We start from the raw sequence: 19,963 nt of genomic DNA on the forward strand, positions 1-19,963 counted from the left end.
GCCTGGGGCCGTCCGACAAATGGAAGAGGTTAACTCAGTAGTTTCATTGTGCTGGATCAATCTGTCACATATGCTCATGTAGAATTAGATAAGCCATCTGAGTATTGAGTGAAAAACCACACAGTTCAACAAACAACTAAACCAAACAATGCAAATTGACCACCAAACATGGTAACAGAGAATAAAAAGTATACTATCCACTTTCAATGTATTGCTATATGAAACTCTAAATAAGCAACTGCCAACACCAGAAGGTAAAGGAGATACATTGAGCAGTGTTGAAAGCTATACCCAAACAAAGGGAACTAAGGGAGTCATTTACACCCTGGTGAGCGGTACTCTGGTCCATTTAGGAAGAGGGATGTTCTCCGATGTCCTGGTACTTGTCAGCCAATCATATTTAGTGAGCTCTAAATGTCTAGTGCAGATCTCTTTGCCTTCAGGGGAGCTGTCACCATTCATCTCCTCTGTGGCACTAAGAGATGGCTGAGTGTCCACAATGTTCCCACTGGTTGCTCTGCAAACCTTTTTATTTTACAAAGACAAGCTTTCAAAGATTTCTCCTTACATTCCAGAATAGAACATAATACATCAGAATTCTTTGGTGAGTAGGGGGATGGTCTGACATACTTAAATTGATGACCCCAAATTCTTCTGGCCATCAGTGAAAGGATTCCACCAGTAGAGACAACAGGGGCACAGCTGGTAAAATGAGATGGTCTGCCCAAATCTAATGCTTTGCAGACAAGGTACCCTGTAATGTTTGTGACAGAGTCATCTGTCTGCCAAACTCTAAATGAGGACCTTAGTCTTAGCAGCAGAAAGCAAACAATAAGTATAGCAAATAGAAGATAAAAAAAGGATTGATAGGCAAGATAACAGAGGGGTGGGTCAGTTAACATCTCAGCACATCAGGCACTCTCATAGTCTCAGCAGTGCCCCTATCTCAGGCTGAAGCAGCAAACATTCCATGACAAACATTCCAGTACTTCCTGCGCATAATTCATTTTAAGTTTCTTCATCGCACTTATTGCACACCAGTTAAGATGCATAAATTAGGAATACAAGACAATGCTAGATGTGATAGATGCGGGATGGAAAGTGCGGACTTCCTACACCTTGCATGTACCTGTGATAGTATTAACCAATACTGGCAGCAGGTTCTCAATGCAATGGCGCAAATGATAATGATGCCAGTGCCACCATCCCCATTGATAGCCCTACTGGGTTATACCCAGCAGACAGACGCAGCCTATAGGTAATAGGCCCTACTGGGACATCTCTTAGCTAAGCGAAGTATAGCCTGCAGATGGGGACAGGGAAGAACTCCTAAGTTTAAGGAATGGCTCAGGGATATGCTATTCTGGCAGGAACAAACACTAACATATGCAGCACTGCTCCAACCCACATCTAGACCAAAAGACATATGGGACCCACTGAAGACATACCTACTGGTCAATCCCCTGTAGGGAATTCAGTAATTCAACGATAGGACGGGTGGCAGGGATCCCCCCTCCCATGACGCCACACTTGGAACATATGGCCATGTCTGAACTGGGATGGCAGAGTGGGCTAAAGAACGGTGATGGATTAAACCCAGATATTTTGACTGGGTGTGAGTGTTTGATTGGTTCGGATGCTCCGTCCATCACCACCCCCTTTTGTACCACTTTGTTCACCATAAGTTGGCAAGGTATGCTCAGTCGTGAGTCCCTTGCTCACTTTGCCACTGGATTCAAGCAAGCCTGGCTGAAGACGGCTGAAATGCCAGAAACCGGTCCTAGGAAGCTTGTTTCCGGTCCAGGGAAGGCATGGCATGGCAGTTCGGGCTGGACTGTTCCCATGAGGCACAGGGTCAGGCTTATTTGCATATGGCCATGTCTGAACTGGGGTGGCCGAGTGGGCTAAAGAATGGTGATGGATTAAACCCAGATCTTTTGATTGGGTGTGAGTGTTTGATTTGTTCGGATGCTCCGTCCATCACCACCCCCTTTTGTACCGCTTTGTTCGCCATAAGTTGGCAGGGTATGCTCAAACGTGAGTCTCTTGCTCACTTTGTCACTGGATTCAAGCAAGCCTGGCTGAAGACGGCTGAAATGCCAGAAACCGGTCCTAGAAAGCTTGGTTCCAGTCCAGGGAAGGCATGGCTTGGCAGTTCGGGCTGGACTGTTCCCATGAGTCACAGGGTAAGACTGATTTGCATATGGCCATGTCTGAACTGGGGTGGCAGAGTGGGCTAAAGAACGGTGATGATTAAACCCAGATCTTTTGACTGGGGGTGAGTGTTTGATTGGTTCGGATGCTCCGTCCATCACCACCCCCTTTTGTAACACTTGGAACCATGGCAGCCCTTAATCATTATTCACCCGGATGGGTTTCGACAGACGAAGCACCATATATTCTTGTACATAATTGTAGCCAACCTAAGGGTAAGGAGGAAAGAAGAACACACACACACAGTTATAAATATTTATACATGACATGAACAAAGAAGACTAAGTGAAGAGACTCTTCTGTCCCTCCGGATGATGTGATGTATTTATGATATTTAAATAACTGCACTGTACATGTACGACTGGATGTTATGCTTACATTATCAACAATAAAGAAACATTTTTAAAATAAAAAAAGTCCAGTATTTCAAGCACAAGGTGGTTTTTCTAAAGCACTACTTTGCCATGGAAATTATTAATTTTTACATAGCACTTGATACAATGTTTGAGGTTGTTTGTAAAAACCACCAATTTAGTAAGTTAGAGATGGCCAGGGAATCATTTTCCCATTGTTACACCAATTGGCCTATCATGGAAGATGGCATTACAACTTGATTCTCTTCCTTCGCAAGCACTAGACAATATCAATGCACAAAAAAACCTAAACAACTCAACATCATGTTCACTAACTTGAGTTCCCCGTGCTTTAGTTCTGTAGCAATTGTACAACTAATTCAGATGAGTTTGGGGGCAGGTGAAGTTAACAGCATAATAGGGTCTTGTCTGTTAAAATCTTTCTATATGGAGAGCTATACTTTTAAAATGAGTATGTCTATCTAAAAACATACCAGCTATAAGAAGGTAGGGGTGGCTCCTCTTCTATGGCGGAAGAGTGTCTCCCCACTGCTTTAAAGTAGTGCACTGCAAAGTAAAGGAAACATAAAACGATAATACCTTTGCTATTATCATTTTATGTTTCCTCTGCGCCCCCCCCCTGCGTGCCCACACCCACCCCACCCCACCACACGGGAACCATGATGGCCGCCACTGTAAGAAGGTGCAATGTATTTTAAGCATCTTGCTGATTTTTTTGACCAGGCACGTGGCAAGTTATATGTTATGTTATGTTATGTTATGTTATGTTATGTAAGTGAATCAAAGCAGATTTTCTCCTCATACCTTTAAGCATCCAATTGAATCTGGAGTGTTTCTACACTACATGATTTTGTTTTCAATGTTACATTTTATGGACAGCTGTCTTCATTTTTCCCACCTCACCTGTTACCCTCCCAAATGTTGCTTTGCTATTTTGAGTCCAATTTGGGCATTAAAAACACAACTACCATGTGGCCCTATGTGATGTGTCTATTCCATATTAGGGCTTTAAGTTCTGTTTTAATTTTTAAATAATTAACAGAAAAAATCAAGTTTACAAAGCACTTGGGTTAAAAAGCCAGGCCAGGCTGATTGTTTCACACAAATCATGGATTCTTTGGCAGTTATGCAACAAAGGTTCTGCAAAAGTATGCTGCTGAAAGCTTGCATGTGCGACTTTGAACACTATGGGGGTCATTATGATAGCGGAGGGCCGCCACTGATAGTCTGTCGGTACCAGGCCCTCCACCATAGAACTGTAGTTTCTTGCCGGCCAGATTACCATTGCGGGTGGAATCGTGGCGGTTGGAAAGACCGACCGCCACGGTTCTGACAGGTGTTCATTTTCCCAGCGCCTTTAGCAGCAGCCACATAGCCCAACATTGCGGCGGTGCCGGTCAGGCACCGCCGTCAAGATATCATATCCCTTTTCGCTGGTCATTTTGCGGCGGTCAACCTGCCACAAAACGGCAGACGGAAACTGGTTTGGAAGCCCGTAACAGGCTCCCTTCATCCTTGGGACTAGGGAAAGGGCACTGGGGGGTACCTATGGTGCCCCCCTATATATCTCTGCACCATGTGTGTCACAAAGTTCAGGTATATGCAAGTGCTTTTTTTGTATTGCAGCGGGGTCTGCTAACTGCATCCCTTCTGCAATGCAGTAGATATGCAATGCGACTGTCACTGTGGCGGTTGCATCCTACTACGGCCGGTGAGTAGGCCGCCTCATAGGCAGCTGGTCCCACTACCACAAATTAGTCCATCCGCCATCGTAATGACCCCCTACGTCAATCAAATAATTAAAATCTCTATTCGGTCAGATATGATAAACACATTTTTTTAAAACACATAGAATAAAATCACAGCATATCAGTATTATTATAATTCAGTTAATGACATGTACATCTATAGGCCAACAAAAACCGCAAGAATTCATAATACATATTTTACCCTTAAATTCAATTCCTGGGTCATAAAATTCTGCAAAAAAGATAGTTGGGTACACAAGGCATTGTAAAACAAGCAAATCCTCTTGGTGTGTTTTAAAGATCTTCCACTTAAAATAGGGAGGAGGAACTGCAATCTAAAGGATGAAAACATAGTGCAAAATAACATAGAGTGCTTAGTTGACTGCCCAGATACTCCAAAGCAAGGACAGCATGGTAGTGAAACAGACCAAATCCCTGTGGCAGGAAAGGCCCTACGTAGTGAATTATATTGACTCTAAGCTATGTTAAATAAAACACATGTTTGGGTGCCTTTATCCACAATAAATAGGGCTCCATGCCATTGCTAGTTGAAAGTGATATATACGATTGAGCTGTCACCAGAGGGTGCTGAGATAAAATATTGATGTAAAAATATTTTGGGTCAGAGATATCAACAGAAAAAATATTGTGGTCAAGAATATCGATTTTAGGTAAATAATATCGATTTAAAAAATGTCGAAGTATCAAATATCGTTTGTAAAAATATAGTTGTTAAAAATATCAATTTTTTAAATGAATGTTATGCATTTTAGTTCAGGTTTTATATGTGTGTGATGTTAGTTTTTTTGGATAAGAATTATTTAAATTTTTATTATGTATTAAAATTCTAGTAATTAACAATTTTTTTTAATTGAATTATGCGGTTTAGTTCCATAGCGGGTTATGGGTTTATAGGGGAATATGGTAAGAAGTAATTTAATATATCAATTTTATTGATTGTTCATAGTAGCTATTATTTTTTTCAATTGATTTTTGCATTATCAGTTCTGTAGTAGGTCGTGGGTTTATAGGGGAATATAGTGGGAAGTAATTTAATGATATATATTTTATTGATTATTTATAATAGTTATTAATATTTATTTTTTGTTGAACTTTGCGTTTTTAGTTCCATAGCGGGTTGCGGGTTTATAGGGGAATAGCATGGGAAGTGATTTAATTATGTAAAATGTATTAAAATTCTTATTTATTCATATTTGTATTATTGTGATGTCATAGTGTTAAATGTGTAAATTCATTTATTAATAATTGTTTGATAATTAGTTGGTAATTAATTTAAATGTATTATTTAGTAATTAATTATGGTAATTGTGTAATTAATTTTAGGTGTGTGTTATGGTGTGTATCGGTGTCAATGGTGGGAAGAAATTTAAATTTTATTGATGAATTATTTATTAGTTGTTAATTAATTTAAATTAGGCATTTGGTAATTAATTATGGTAATTGTGTAATTAATTCTAGGAGTGTGTTTTGGTGTTTATAGGTATAAAGGGTGGGAAGTAATTTATGTTTTATTGATGAATTATTAATTAAATGTTAATTAATTTAAATTAATTCATTAGTAATTATTATTTGGAATTGTGTAATTAATTTTAGTTCTGTGTTGGGGATAATATAGTGTTAAAGAATGTGTAACCAATGGAAGTGTATTATTTTTTTAAATAATAATATATTTTAAAATTAATATTACTTATGTTCATTATGTAAATTCATTTCAATACAAATGCTGATGTCTTTTGTTATTGATGTGGTGTTGTAGGGTAGGAAACAAATAAATAAATGTATGTTTTAAATATTTTTTGTGAATATTTATTTCTTTTAAATAAATATTGTTTATACATGTATTTTTTATTTAATATTATGTTTGTAGGTTTTTATTACATGTAGTTAACATTGTAATATGTGTTACTTTTATATGTTTAATATGTTTAAAGGGATATTTTTAAAATATTTTTTACTTATTTTTAAGAATATATATCTTTCTTTAATTGTTGAAATGTTATTAGTAACTTTTGTTTGTCTTCTATCCAATACTTTCCCTACTGTTGCACTAATTGGAGTGGTAATAGTAATTTGTACCCCTCCGCTATCTAGCACTTTCTATACCCTTGCATTCACTGGATTTTGAAAAGTTATTTTTACCCCTCCGCTATCCAGCACTTTCCCTCCAGTTTCAAGCACTGGAGTGGGAATAATAATTTTTACCCCTCCGCTAACCATTACTTTTCCTACTGTTGCATTCACTGGAGTGGGAATAGTAATATGTACCCTTCCGCTATCCAGCACTTTCCCTACTGTTTCACTCCTTGGAGTGGGAATAGTAAATTTTACGCCTGCGCTATCCAATATTTTCCTCACTGGTGCACTCACTGGAGTGGGAATAGTAATTATTTTCACCTCCGCTATCCAATACTTCTCCTACTGTTGCACTCCCTGGAGTGTATATAGTATGTTTTACCCATCCACTATCAAATACTTTCCCTACTGTTGCACTCTTTGAAGTGGGAATAGTAATTTTTACTCCTTCGATATCCAGCACTTTCCCTACTGTTGCACTCACTGGAGTGGGAATAGTAATTTTTAGCCCTTCGCTATCCAGCACTTTCCTTACTGTTGCACTCACTTTTAGTGGAAATTTTTACCCCGCCGCTATCCAATACTTTCCCTACTGTTGTACTCACTAGAGTGGGAATAGTCATTTTTACCCATCCGCTATCCAACATTTTCCATACTTTTTTATTTGTTATGAGGCGAAATGTAAGTTTTCTTTTTCTTTTAATAGTTTAATGTTTTAATTAATTATAATGTTTTTTATTTTAAAGTATTGATATATGTACATATTTTATTTTATTATAATTTAAATGTCTAAAAAATATAATAGTTAATAAATTATTTTAAAGTAAATATATGTATACATATTTGTTTGATTGTTGACATTTTTAAATTAAGTTTACTGTTTATACTTAGTTAAAATGTATATTAAATTGAATTAATTTTGTTAACGATAATATTAATATTTTTTTTAATATATATAATTTTATTTTATTTATATTTCTAAATTGATATTTTTTACTTATATATTTTTTACTTCGATATTTTGTATTCAATATTTTCATACTTACCTGTTTAAGTATAGGGAATCAATATTTTTACTATCTATATTTTTACTTCGATATTTTTACTATGAATATTTTTAATATCGATATTCTATCAGTGAACCCACCAGAGCAAGAACTTTCATGAGTTTCAACTTTTCTTTATATGCAAAAAAAATTCCTTTATAAACACCTTAGAATATGGGGTGATATTATCTGTAGTCTCAAAAAGACAGCTCCCTTCCAAGTCGTGAAGAACTTTTTTGACATGTTTAATCCAGGAAATGGTTAACATGTTACTTTCGTTCTAACATTTCTCAACTGTTCCTAGTGTGAAACTCAGCTTAGGTGTAGACCAAATTTTGACCTACAACGGATTAGGAGTCAAACCCACAACATCTCCTAAAAAACGTAGCCCCACTTCCTTATCGAATACAAGACTCACAGTAGACCTGGAGAATCCTAAGAGCCTATTTAAAAACCTATTCTCTACTGACTGCAAAGTCTTCACAGACATATACTCCCACTCACCAGCTCCTTAAGTGCCCACAGAAAGGCATTTACTTTTATAAAGCATAATCATTCGTTCAGGGGGCTTATGTCCCAATTTCTTAGCAAGTCTAAAATGTGTTTTGCATACAGCCCCATCATTCCTTGTCAAGTCTAGTCCAACCCCCTTTTAAACACACGCAGAGTAACTGAAAAATGCATCACCAACACAATAACCGTTCACCAGATGGCTAGCTTGAAGCCACCTGGCCAATTGCCAACATGCTTTCAGGCCACGGTATTGAGTGAAACTGAGGTGTGTGAACACAGAAAAGGCCCCCATTAGGATGGCGGGCAGACTTTGCCCGTCTGCCACCCTCGCGAAAAACAGGACCGCCCGCGAGATGAGCGGCGGTCCCACACTGCATATTAGGGTGCGCCCGCCACAGTGCCGGGCGCATCATGCATTTTTAACATTGTGGCGGGCAGTGCTCTCAGCACCGCCTGCCACAATGTTAAAAATGCATGTATGCATTTGCATACACAAAGCGGCAGGCACCGCGCGGTGCCTGACGTATTGTGTATGCAAATGCAGGGGGGTACCACAGGTACCCCCATACCCCTTCACCATGGGGGCCCGCAGGGGGCCCCCGAAGTGAAGACCCCATGCCAATGCCGCCATGGAAAGGCATCTGTTGAAGCCCATCATAATATGGCTGGCGGTGTCTAATAGACACCGCCACCATGACCGAGGCGGAAAAGCGGCGGACGGTCTTTCCGTCCACCGCGGTCCCCCGCCATCCTAATATTGTGGGGGGGGGTTTAGGTGCTACCGCCACGGTGGCGGTAGCCACCGCCAGCCTGGCGGGAGCAATCCGCTCGCCATCCTAATGGGCCCCAGAGCCTCCACGCAGAATGATGTCTATCTATCTATCTATCTATCTATCTATCTATCTATCTATCTATCTATCTATCTATCTATCTATCTATCTATATATCTATCTATCTATTTATCGTGAACATATGTCATATTTGCAAGGAGGAACAGAGCTAACAGAAGCACTGTGACTTGATGGTAATGACAGTTAATACTACTGTAGCCAATCGTGAACCCGTGTCCTGGTAGTCTGAAATAAGTGCTGGTCAGCACCCTGGCACCCACCAGAAGGAACTAACCACTGCCCGCATCTCATTCTCGGTGGGAAGAACTGTAGGATTTCTGATGTCTGACCTTCCAGACTTTCAGTCACTAGGCCACCAGGTCACAGAAGCACCTCAAGCCAGCAGGCTATACCACACTGTAAGGCAGGACTACTTTAGCAGGCAATGTTATTTAAGATAAACAATTGATTTAGTAGTGATAGTGAGATAGAATGAGGGTAACAAACATATTCTTTAGCAGTAATTAAACTTAAGAATGACTTTGTATTGTACCTTTTAAAGAAATACTTGTGTATTTTGCAGTGGCGATCAACATAATAATTGTGTACTCTAAATTTTGTCAATTCACTTTTAGGACTAAATGTGCTGAGAAAGAAAAGAAGATAAGATCAACAGTTAAACGAGTTCTTAAATGTGACGTCACAAAGAGCAATCCACTGAATCCAGTCCTCTTACCACCAGCAGACTGCCTGGTCACATCATTGTGCTTAGAAGGTGCTTGCAGTGATTTGAACAGCTACTCACAGGCAATTAGAAATATCACAACACTGTTAAAAACCGGTGGTCATCTAGTAATGATTGGAGTCTTAGGGAGTACCGATTACATGGTTGGTCAAAAACTATTCCCTAGTCTAAATCTTAATGAAGAGTTTGTCAAGACCACAATACTTGGTAATGGTTATGTTATCAAGGAGATGAAGATGCATTACTATTCTCCCAGGGAAAAGGCAGATATTGCTAACATTAGTAATTTTCTGGGGTATTTTTATTTATGTGCACAAAAAGAAATCTAATTAAACAAGTAGTATACAATCAAACATTTTGGAAAGATCTAAACAAGTGGTTGTATTGAAGTGTAATAAGCCAGCCTTAGTGTGATTCTTCTAAATATTTGTAGAACAAATGAAATTCTAAAGTAAGATATAAGAATACCTTTACTTTTTTCTTAATCAATTGAATTATTCATTCTCTAGCATACATTTAGTGAAATGGATATTTGTAACCTTATTGTCTACAAATGATCCAATATGGCATAACATCCTCAGATTCTTATTGAGCTGTCTTATTATGTCTGACTTTAATCTATTCACCAAATTATACCAAAACAATTAACAGTAAACCTGTGTGAATTACTGAGTGGGTCGTTTTAAACTGGTGGGTGTGTGGCAGTCATACCGCCTCTGCTGTGCCAGCTACTGAGGTCACCAAGCTCATATAATTTTTACTAGGAAGTGGCTCCTGCCTCCCTGGGGGAAGCCATTTTGGGAGAAATAGAATTCTAAATTTTCCAATTGTGGACCCCCAAAAGCAGGGGGGAAATTATCTATTTACCTCTAATATGTCCCTATTTTTGCATTGCCTGTCTCAGGCACATGGTGTTACAGCTTGTGGAGGTCATCTGTGGACTTTTCATGTCTGGAATAGCCATGGTGTACATTGAGGACAAGTACAGGATATGTGCGTAAATGAATGGTGTAAGAAGGCTGCACTAGCAAAAGCTTCCTATTAGATGCAACTAAGGAGATTGTCCTGTCAAGATTTTTAAAAATCTCCATATAAATGAATTAAAAGCCTCACTCTCTGTACTTCAAGCACTTATGTTTTGGAATTATGTATTTTTTCTAAAAAATTTATTGTGTGAAATTGTAATAGTTAAATCATTTTCAGTGCCTCTATGGCAAGAGAGGCAGAGCAAACTATGGGGGTCCTTCCACGATCACATAGTGATTTACCAACCTCCAATTTAGTGATGCCGCCATGGAAAGGCTGGTGGGCATGTACAACTCTAAAGATAAAAGGGTTTAAGAGTAATAGATGAGTTGGACACAGGCACTCCCCACTCCAGATGTTTTCTAATTTCCTCAGTTTAATAAGTGCACCATCCCAAAGCAGCCAATGCTGTCATGTGGCACCTCACTCACTTAAAGGTGAAATGAAGCAAGTCATTCATATTTTTATTTCAGGAATCTGCCTCCTACCCTTATAAAAATATCAATATTACATTTTTCGAAAGCTGAACCATGGTTTAGGTGATGAAAGAGTGGAACAAGACCATAGGATATCACCAGTACATCGTGACTTCTGGGTTTCACACTATAAGAGAGACAGTACATCAGTTGACGATGTAATTTACTTTTTTAATGGACATTGTATGTACCATAGCACTTGCCGATACCTGTAGAGTGCCATAGCAATTGGAAGGCACTAATTAGCTGCTAATAATGTCAAGAGAATAAAGATAAAATCCTAAATGCAGTAAATAGTTTTCCCAAATGTCTTCTTACTTGAGCTACATGAAAGCAAATTAATTCCCGCTTGTGTTAATGAAAAATTATTCTGATGTGCAAAGGTAAGCATGCTAATTCAGCTTTGCAAAAAATGTAAAATTTAAACCAGTTGAAGAAATGTCAGTTACTTTTGCATTGTAGTATGCTTCTATTTCCTGCCGACCCCAAAGGTTCTTTTATAAATAGATGTTTTGCGGCCTTTGTGCACCTCTCTTACTGTTGGTGTAAATGATCATCAATGCAGAAGATGCAATTGAAGAAATGCAATGGCAGGAAGGCAAGAGAGAGCTATGGTATGGGGCACCCCAATAAAGAACAGAAAAAGCGGGGTTAGGAGCTGCCAACATATAAAGAAAAAAAGAAGCAGGGGAGCCCCCACCATAAAAAGTGTACCTTTATCTGCTTGTTGATTACTTTGTGCAGAAGAGAAATGTGTTCTCCCAAAACAAATGTATAAATGAAGTGACTGATTAGCTGTAGATTACCTCTCAAATGCCTCTGTGGCCCTCAATAGGAGGGGCCCAGTGTCTGAGCCAATATTTGTCATGTCTGATAACATCTGACTCCGCTGGGTCAGAATTTACTGGGTGGGATAAATTACCCACAATTTTGAACTTGCCCCCTTTGTTGATTACCACACCAAAATCTGTATGACCAAGTAATTAATGGATATTTTACCCCCGAAAACTTTTGACAGGCTTGACCTGCCGAAATGTATCCTGGGATATGTGCAATGCTAGCTGCCAAACTCATAATTCTGGTATGCGGGATAACAGTAGATACTGTGGGAATTTTCTGACCCAGTAACTTGGAATACGGACCTCAATCTTGATATACTGCTGACAGGTCCAATGGAAGCAGAACGGCCAGACATTTGTTAGATCCTTCCACTTTAGGGAAAAATGATTTATCTTACAGTAAAGTTTTTATATGAAGTGATAAGTGCATGATGACAGAAATTAATAACTTTGTTAGTGTATAATACGCAAGGCAAATGTAGTACAATTTCTTTCCTTTTGCTGTCTTCGAATAAGGTCACAAAAGTCTTGATAGAACCTTTGTATGTGAAAAACCTGTATGCTAAACCAGCAACATTTGCTTTGGAAATAAATAACAATAAATGTTCTAGTATACATTCCTTTTGATGTCAGCACCTTCTATTGTGTTTTTCTTTGTGATAGACCTTATGAGAATTTTGACTCATAAATTATATAAAGAATTGTCAATGTACATGAAATATTTCAGTATCTATATCAAAAGAGCCTAATTTAATAATTTAATAATAATGACAAGCTATTGCTCAAAATTCATAACCTTTTAAATTAATTTGTAATACAAACTATTTAGATGACCTAAAATAACACATTGTTAACTTTTTTAGAATTATTGTGATATGAACTTTCATTTAATTTTAACACCCTTTTATCCAAATACAGGATTGTCAGTCATGATGGGCCTAGTTCCCGTATGAACCATAGCTTCCTTCTTCCCTAGGTTAGAAGCGGGGGTTTATTGTATTCATTTTGACCAGTGGTTTCCCTGGAGAATATTTGTTTCAGGGATGAACCAATAGCTAATAATCTGCCGTAAGAGTAGTCGACAGCTATTTACCAGGATACAAGAGCTTAGATCTATTCTGCAAAGACAAGCAAAGAAAACTTTGGAAGCGCATTACGTTGGGTTAGACATCAATACATTTGTCCGTAATAATACTTCATGGGCACCAGGATTTAAATTTTCAAAAGTAGCTGCATTTGCCATGAAGAGGACCACTTCTTTGAGAGAATCTCTGTTGGATAATCCACCATATCCTGTCACTCCTCGCAGAAAGTATGCAAACAGAAGCAGGCACTGTCATTATATGTCCCTTTCCACTTTGTGGTTGAGTTTTGAGCAAAATGCAGAGTTGGTAATTCACACATACACACTGCAGAACTCAAAGGCAGGATTCTACCAGGAAGAACCTTAAAACCAAACAAACATATCTGTTAAACAAGAATGTAAGGTAGTCCATGCATGATTGGAACCCAAGAGAGTAACAGGCCAGGAATCACGAGACTCCAGTAGGAAGGGAAGGCAAACCTATAAGGTACTGTTAACAATGCCAGGGGTGAGGTGCAAGGAAAACAAATATTTTAAGCAATGAAACATCCAAATATTGAATTCGAGAAAGCAAAGAAATAGATTCCATCATCAGACTAGAGGCAGCACAAAGAACTAAAGTGTCATGGTTCTAAAAGATGAAGGGCATCTCTCTCCAATTCTGAACCAAAATGTGAATCTCCTCTGAAGGAAATGGTACAGAAAGCATTTCCACCTGAGGGAAATATATATTGAAGGAGGACTTGGAGACGGTTGTCCCTTATCTTGCTCCCAACCTTCAGTTTCCTCCTCATGAGGGTCAGCCCAGTGCGAGTGGGAAACAGTTCAGAGAGTTTCAGGGGAAGTCAGTTCCTAACGTTCCCTGAACCCTGACATTCAGAGCCATATAAAATGAGAATGAAGAGATCTAGATAGATCTAGATAGAGTTTTGGTGCCAACGTTCATGGGGAGATTTTATCATCTGACAAAGGGAGAGACTGGGTTGCTGTAAGTTCTTATTCTTGTTCCCTTACTTACCAACCTCACTTGGAAACCGACTCTATTCACAGGATGTGACCTTAAATGGCCCAGTGGAAAGGGATGTGGAGGCAGTCTAGAACAAGCTAATGTTGATCTTAGTCTTGCCTTAAGGTCATAGCTTTATGCTAAGTATACTTCCCAGTCCTTGGTTAAGGACTTCCAGGCACTCTCTTCTGCCATCACATCTATTGGGTTACATAGAAGCGGAGCAAAATTGCTCTCTGACATCTTTGATAATGTAAGAGCATCTACAATGGCTTTCTCCAGTTCTGTAGCTGACAGGTGACATTTGCATTTATAGTAATGAAAAGTGGCAGCAGCACAAAACAATTGTGTGCTACTTTTTTTCAGGCAGCATGCTTTTTGGTGAGGAGTTAGTTAGAAGTTCCTAAAAAGTCCTTTAAGTGCCAGAAACATGTTTAGGCTTTTGATCACAAACAGATGTCTTTGGAAGGGCAGCATAATAAAGTCTGAACAAAACAGGAGAAAAAAAAGACCTCCTGCTCAGCAAATCCAGGTTTCAGCCTAGGACCTCTCAATCAGCTAGTGCCTCCCGCAAGTCTGGTAATAGCAGAGGTTGTAAGCAGGATTCGTGACTAGTCTGGCCCCTCCCTATAGTCCTGTGGTGGTCATGTGTCACCGTTCCAAGAAGTATGGAAGAGATGGATTTTCGACAACTGGATCCTTCAAGTTGTTTCTCAAGGCTGCGTTCTGGAGTTCTCTCCAGAGTCTCAACAACCTCAATTTGTACAGACCCACTAGCCCAGAGAAACATTGAGGAGAGTAGCCTTAAAGGAAAGTATTAACTCACTGCTGCACAAAGAGTGTTTTTGTCAGGAAAGTCTTGGGCAACTATGGAATGATCATAAAACCTCAGTTGGTGAACAGGTTCATCTCAGTGATTAATTTCAAACGAAAACCTTGCAACAGGTCATTTCCCTAGTTTCTCTGGTGGATTTTCTAATGAAGTCTGCCCTTCAAGACACATATCTTCATGTGTTAGTAGCTCAAATCTTGCAGCATTTGGTCAGATTTTCAACCAGGAACCATCACCAGCAGTTTGGGGTAACAGCCTTAACAACATGGCCTTAAGCATGCACGCCCTTTTCCCCACAAGCTGAATAATGCTTGCCTTAACCACTCATATGCGGGGTTAAGGGAGTCGGCGTTCTTGCTCTGCAAGCAGATGGGAGAGGAACCAAAAGGCATGCGGCAGGAAGCGCAGAATGGGACGGGGCTGGGGAAATTGGGCTGGGTCTGGAAGGAGGTGGGGGTAGTTTTGAGGAACGGAGGCTGGTTATAGGGCTCAGGGAGGGGGGCTGCGGTTGTGGTAATTTTTAAGAGGTTGAGTTTTTAGGGCTCATGGCAGGCTGCAAAGGGACAGTTTTCAGGGCTAGTGGGCAGTTTTTAGAGCTCAGGGCCGGGCTGCTGGGATCGGGCATTTTATCTAGGGTAGGGCCTCAGAGTTGGGGGTGACGCTAGTTAATAGGACTAGGGCCTGTATACTACACTGCAGGAGGGCTGATTTTTAGGTATCAGGACAGGGTGGGCTGAGGTGGGATCTTTACAAAACATATGCATTTACAAAACATACCTTTACAATGAAATTTGTTGTAAAGGCATGCATGGTAAAGTTGCAGTCATTGTAAAGACTGCATGGTTGTGTCATACAACCAGTTCTAGGTACTCTCGTTTGGACTAATGATCTCCCCTTGGGTCATCACAGAAATATTTGCTCCATTGATATGTCTCACCCATTCTTGGGTTATCATTGTCCATCCTTAGCTAGTTGGTCTCCTAATTTAAGTCCCCTCCCAGCACAAAGCCCTTTAGTATACAACGAGGACAGCGCAACCCCTTGTGAATTTTGGCTTCCTTATCAACCAATCAAAGTCTCTTATTGTTCCTTCCCAAAGACGTGAATTTATAGGATCTGTGTTTGATGCTGTTCAAAGAAAAGGCTTCCTTCTCTAGCTGAGATGGCTAGTCCTGACCTTCCTTGAGTCATCAGAAGCTTTGACAACAGACTAGTGATGGATGCAGGGGAATACTGTAAGCTAGGTACTTGGCAATTTCCTTTCAAGGAGTCCTTCTAATTGTGAGCATAGTCTTTTAGGTCTCTTATTTCTGTATCTCCTTTTTTTCTAGGCAACAACATTGGACTTCAAACCATGTTCTAGTTTTCCTACGGAACTCATGGTTCACCATATTCTGGAAATTTAACTAAAAGCAGTACAAAACACTGCTTTGCATTACTTTACGTCAAAGGGCCCTACATGGGTGGCACATGGGTGTTCCCATGCAACCACCATGCATTTTGAAGTTAAACCCTATCTACTAACTTTAGTAGACAAGGTTTAGTGCCAAAATGAACACCGCTGTAAAGCATGTGTTAAAAGGAGAAAATATTTCATTTCTCCTTTATTTTCTGATTTTGCATGCGAGCTGCACTGTGCCACACGGGGAACAGCGTTTACAACGCAACTTTTACAACGAAGTACCTTTACGACGCAACCATTACAATGCAACTTTTACAACGACTTGCGATGGGGGGCGCTCTAGGATAGGGAATACTTTTAATTTACTATCCAACACCTTCCCTACTATCCACGGGGACTGGAGTTGGAATAGTAAATTATACTATTCACTCTGCAGCACCCCCCAACGCAAGTCGTTGTAATGACTTGCGTTGTAAAACTTGCATCGTAAAGGCATGCTTTGTAAAAGCATGCGTTGTAACGACGTACATCCGTGCCACACACATTGAAAGTAGGAAAATGTGTCTAAGCATAGTATTTTGTAGACAAAACATATGCGAGACTGAGGTACACAACCTAGCACTTTGGCGCTAATGTGTGTGCCTCACTCACAGCAGCTAAATAAGCGCTGACACTAGGAAAAGGGGAGGAGAGTGCCATATCTCTGCAAATAAGGTGTTCTCTTGCTCTCTGTCACAGAATGCACCACAGCCTCTTTAGGGGCTGCACTGCGTTCCATGACAGTTTTCAGATTCTGGGCCTTAGTTCTCAATAGTGACTGTTAACCGTTAACGTAATACATGTCAGTGGTACAGTCTGAGTTCATGTTTACATTCCACTTTTTGATGTATTGTTTCTGTAGTTCTTTCTGTGCAACACATGACTCTTGTACAGTTCATACTGTAAACTGAGTTGCTTATAGGTGTATACATATGTTTAGGTTATGTGTGGAGTGCAAGAAGGGTCAATTTGAGAGCTCTAGAATTCCAATTCAGGTCACTGTGAGTTTTTCACAGTATATGCAGGGGGTCATAAAATGTTCAAACTACATGCTCATCCAAACCTTGGCTTCTCTGCAGAGCACACAGACCAACGGTCATGTTTACACCATTGTATATGCTATTTTATGTGAAAGTGTGTTATAGGTGTACACAGCTGTCAAAATATTGAAAGTGCTAAATAACAGGAAAATAATGTGTTTACAGGTCAGGTGAAAGTGGGGGTGGTGAAGGAAGCAACACGAAAAGTACATGCAGACTTACAGTTTGAAAAAAGAAAGTAGATGGTGTGTGGTATTTGCAGATGGAAGATTGCATAAATATGTAAATGAGATAAAGGGCAGCAGTAGCAAACAGTGAGAGAACAAGGGCTTGCTTTACATCTCGGCAGATGGATTACTCCTTCAAAATGCTCATGGATATCCCGCCCGCCCATTATATTATATGGGATTAATATTTTGGTGAATGGAGTATCTATCATTGTTGTGACGGAGTAATCCACCTACTGAGATCTGAATCAGGGCCAGTGTCACAAAGGAAAGTGGTGTGAAGAGAACGTGAATGATTGAGAAACTTTGCATATCAGTAGCCCTTCCACTAACCCTGGGCGAAGTACAACGCTACGCTCGCATAGGTTTACGCTACTTCGCACTAGGCGAATTGCACGTAGCACAGTGCAAACACGCGTAGCGTAGTGCAGCGTTCATTTTTTGCTTGCTCTCGGTCCTCAACGTCAAGTTGGCGACCGCGAGCGAGCAAAATGACATCCCGACGAGGCTTTTTCCTCTTTCGCGATCAGCAGCATCAGTTTGACGATCGCGAGCATGGAAAATAATCCTTCCGGCGAGATTCTCAACGTGGGGAGGTCAGGTTTCTCATTGCAAGTGGTCGTGTATGCTCCCGACCGCTCTCTATGAGACACTACTAGTCCGCGTTGAGAAAGCTGCCGCTCGAGTAGAAATCTTCTCGACCGGCAGAAAACGACCGCTTGCACTGTGCAAGATGCGGTTTGCACTGATTGCACCGTGCGGACAAGCATCCGGCACTGTGTAATCAGTGCGAACAGCATTTTGCACAGTTTATTACACAGTTTGCGTAGCTGTGCGTAGCTCACATAGTGCAAAGTGCACTTTGCGTAGCTACGCTTAGCGCTACTACGTGAACTACGCCCAGGGTTACGCTTCCACTGACCTTTGCAATGTTTAATTCCCAGTCCACTATTTTCTTTCTTGTTATTCACAAGAAAATAATTGATATGACTCATTTTGAAAATATTGTTAACAAAAATGTGGCAACATCAATAGAACTAGCTTGTATTAGGTGTGTGCTTATTCTCGTATGATTTGTCTGGATGCAATAACAGAAAACACAGAGAGGTACTCATATACTGGTCATTGCCCTGATTTATTAGTGCAAAAGTCCCATATTTGGCAGGCAAATGCCATTCATATGCACACTCAAACTACAGAAATGTCATGCATAAGCAATCTGAAAACTTGGCAGAGATGCATATGCGCTGCTCTATGAGATATGTCTTTTAATTTTGTAGGTGTTTTTGGCATGCTAATGCTGAGTTGTGTTGTTCCTATCTGTAAAGTCCTCTGCCCAGATGAGGGTTACAATCACTCTGTACCACAACTACATTTAAAATGCCCACCCCCTTGATATTTGACTCTTCAATGCTATTATTCCATCACCACATCCATTCTTGCTTGCCTAATTTACATTTCTCACAGGTTTGACTGTAATTTGAATAATACCTCTTCTCTGAAGACGGCAATTATTCTCTTTTGTGTTGTTCCAAGTAATTACATTTAATGATGCTTGGGAGTAATTTTATTGCACGTGAGCTGACTTCAATTGGTTTGCTCCTCTTTATTGTACTGCACATTGCCCTTTTTTGTTATTATTAATTTGTTGAATTGTTAACACACTACATCAAGTATGAATATCTCTATGCAAAAAAAAGAACATTGCCTAATTCAGATTTGAATACATACTAATATTATTTAAATAATTTACTGAGGAGCAGTATTGAAGATCACACCTAAGATATTGACCGTGATCTCTATAGTATTATTCAGAAATATAATAAGGACTTGGGAGATTGAAAACGTCAACATTTCCTAAAAGAAACCATTGCATTGACCATACATTGCCTAATATTATCTCCAGTATGTCAAGCCGTCCAGGGTGGTAGTAGAGAAAGGTTTACACATAAAGTAACCCTTATCAAATTAAAAAGACATTGTGATAAAGTAATTAGAAAAGGGGCTACATAGCAGCATATGCATGTGTTTCACCCCTTCACTGGGGGGACCTACTTGATGACGGCCGCAGTGCAGACACGCCATTAAGCAGGGAGCATTTATTTACCCCAGAAGTTATCTGCTGCCAAACCTCCGTGTAGGCATGGCCCTCTCGGACACAGCTCCAGCTTGTTGAGCTCCACCTCGCTTTTCTCCTGGTCTCTCTCTCTCTTTCTCTTTCTCTTTCTCTATCGCTCTCTTAAGATCTGTTCTGCCCAGTGAGTTTTGCCATTTTTCTTTTTTCTCACCCATTTACATGTCATCATGCTTGTTTTGTGCCATTTATCTTTGCCCTTTGTTTGTACCTTTTCTTTATTTTCGTCACTGCGATGTATTTGGGCTAGTTCTTGTTGTCACTGATTTCTGTTAGTGCCTTTTTTCTTTATTT

At 39.8% G+C, this 19,963-nt stretch overlaps 1 protein-coding gene across 1 annotated transcript in view; it reads left to right on the top strand.

Annotated features, from left to right (window-relative positions):
- The window catches only part of LOC144823649 (nicotinamide N-methyltransferase-like), a 202,168-nt gene extending 189,643 nt beyond the window's left edge, over positions 1-12,525 (top strand). Inside the window, exon 3 of the mRNA XM_078682338.1 lies at positions 9,455-12,525. Coding sequence (XP_078538464.1) covers positions 9,455-9,893 — 439 coding nt within the window. The 3' untranslated portion in view covers positions 9,894-12,525. The remainder of the gene's footprint in view (positions 1-9,454) is intronic.
- The last annotated feature ends 7,438 nt before the right edge of the window (positions 12,526-19,963 follow it).

This window comes from Lissotriton helveticus, chromosome 3_1, assembly GCF_964261635.1.
Source record: "Lissotriton helveticus chromosome 3_1, aLisHel1.1, whole genome shotgun sequence".
Lineage (NCBI taxonomy): Eukaryota > Metazoa > Chordata > Amphibia > Caudata > Salamandridae > Lissotriton > Lissotriton helveticus.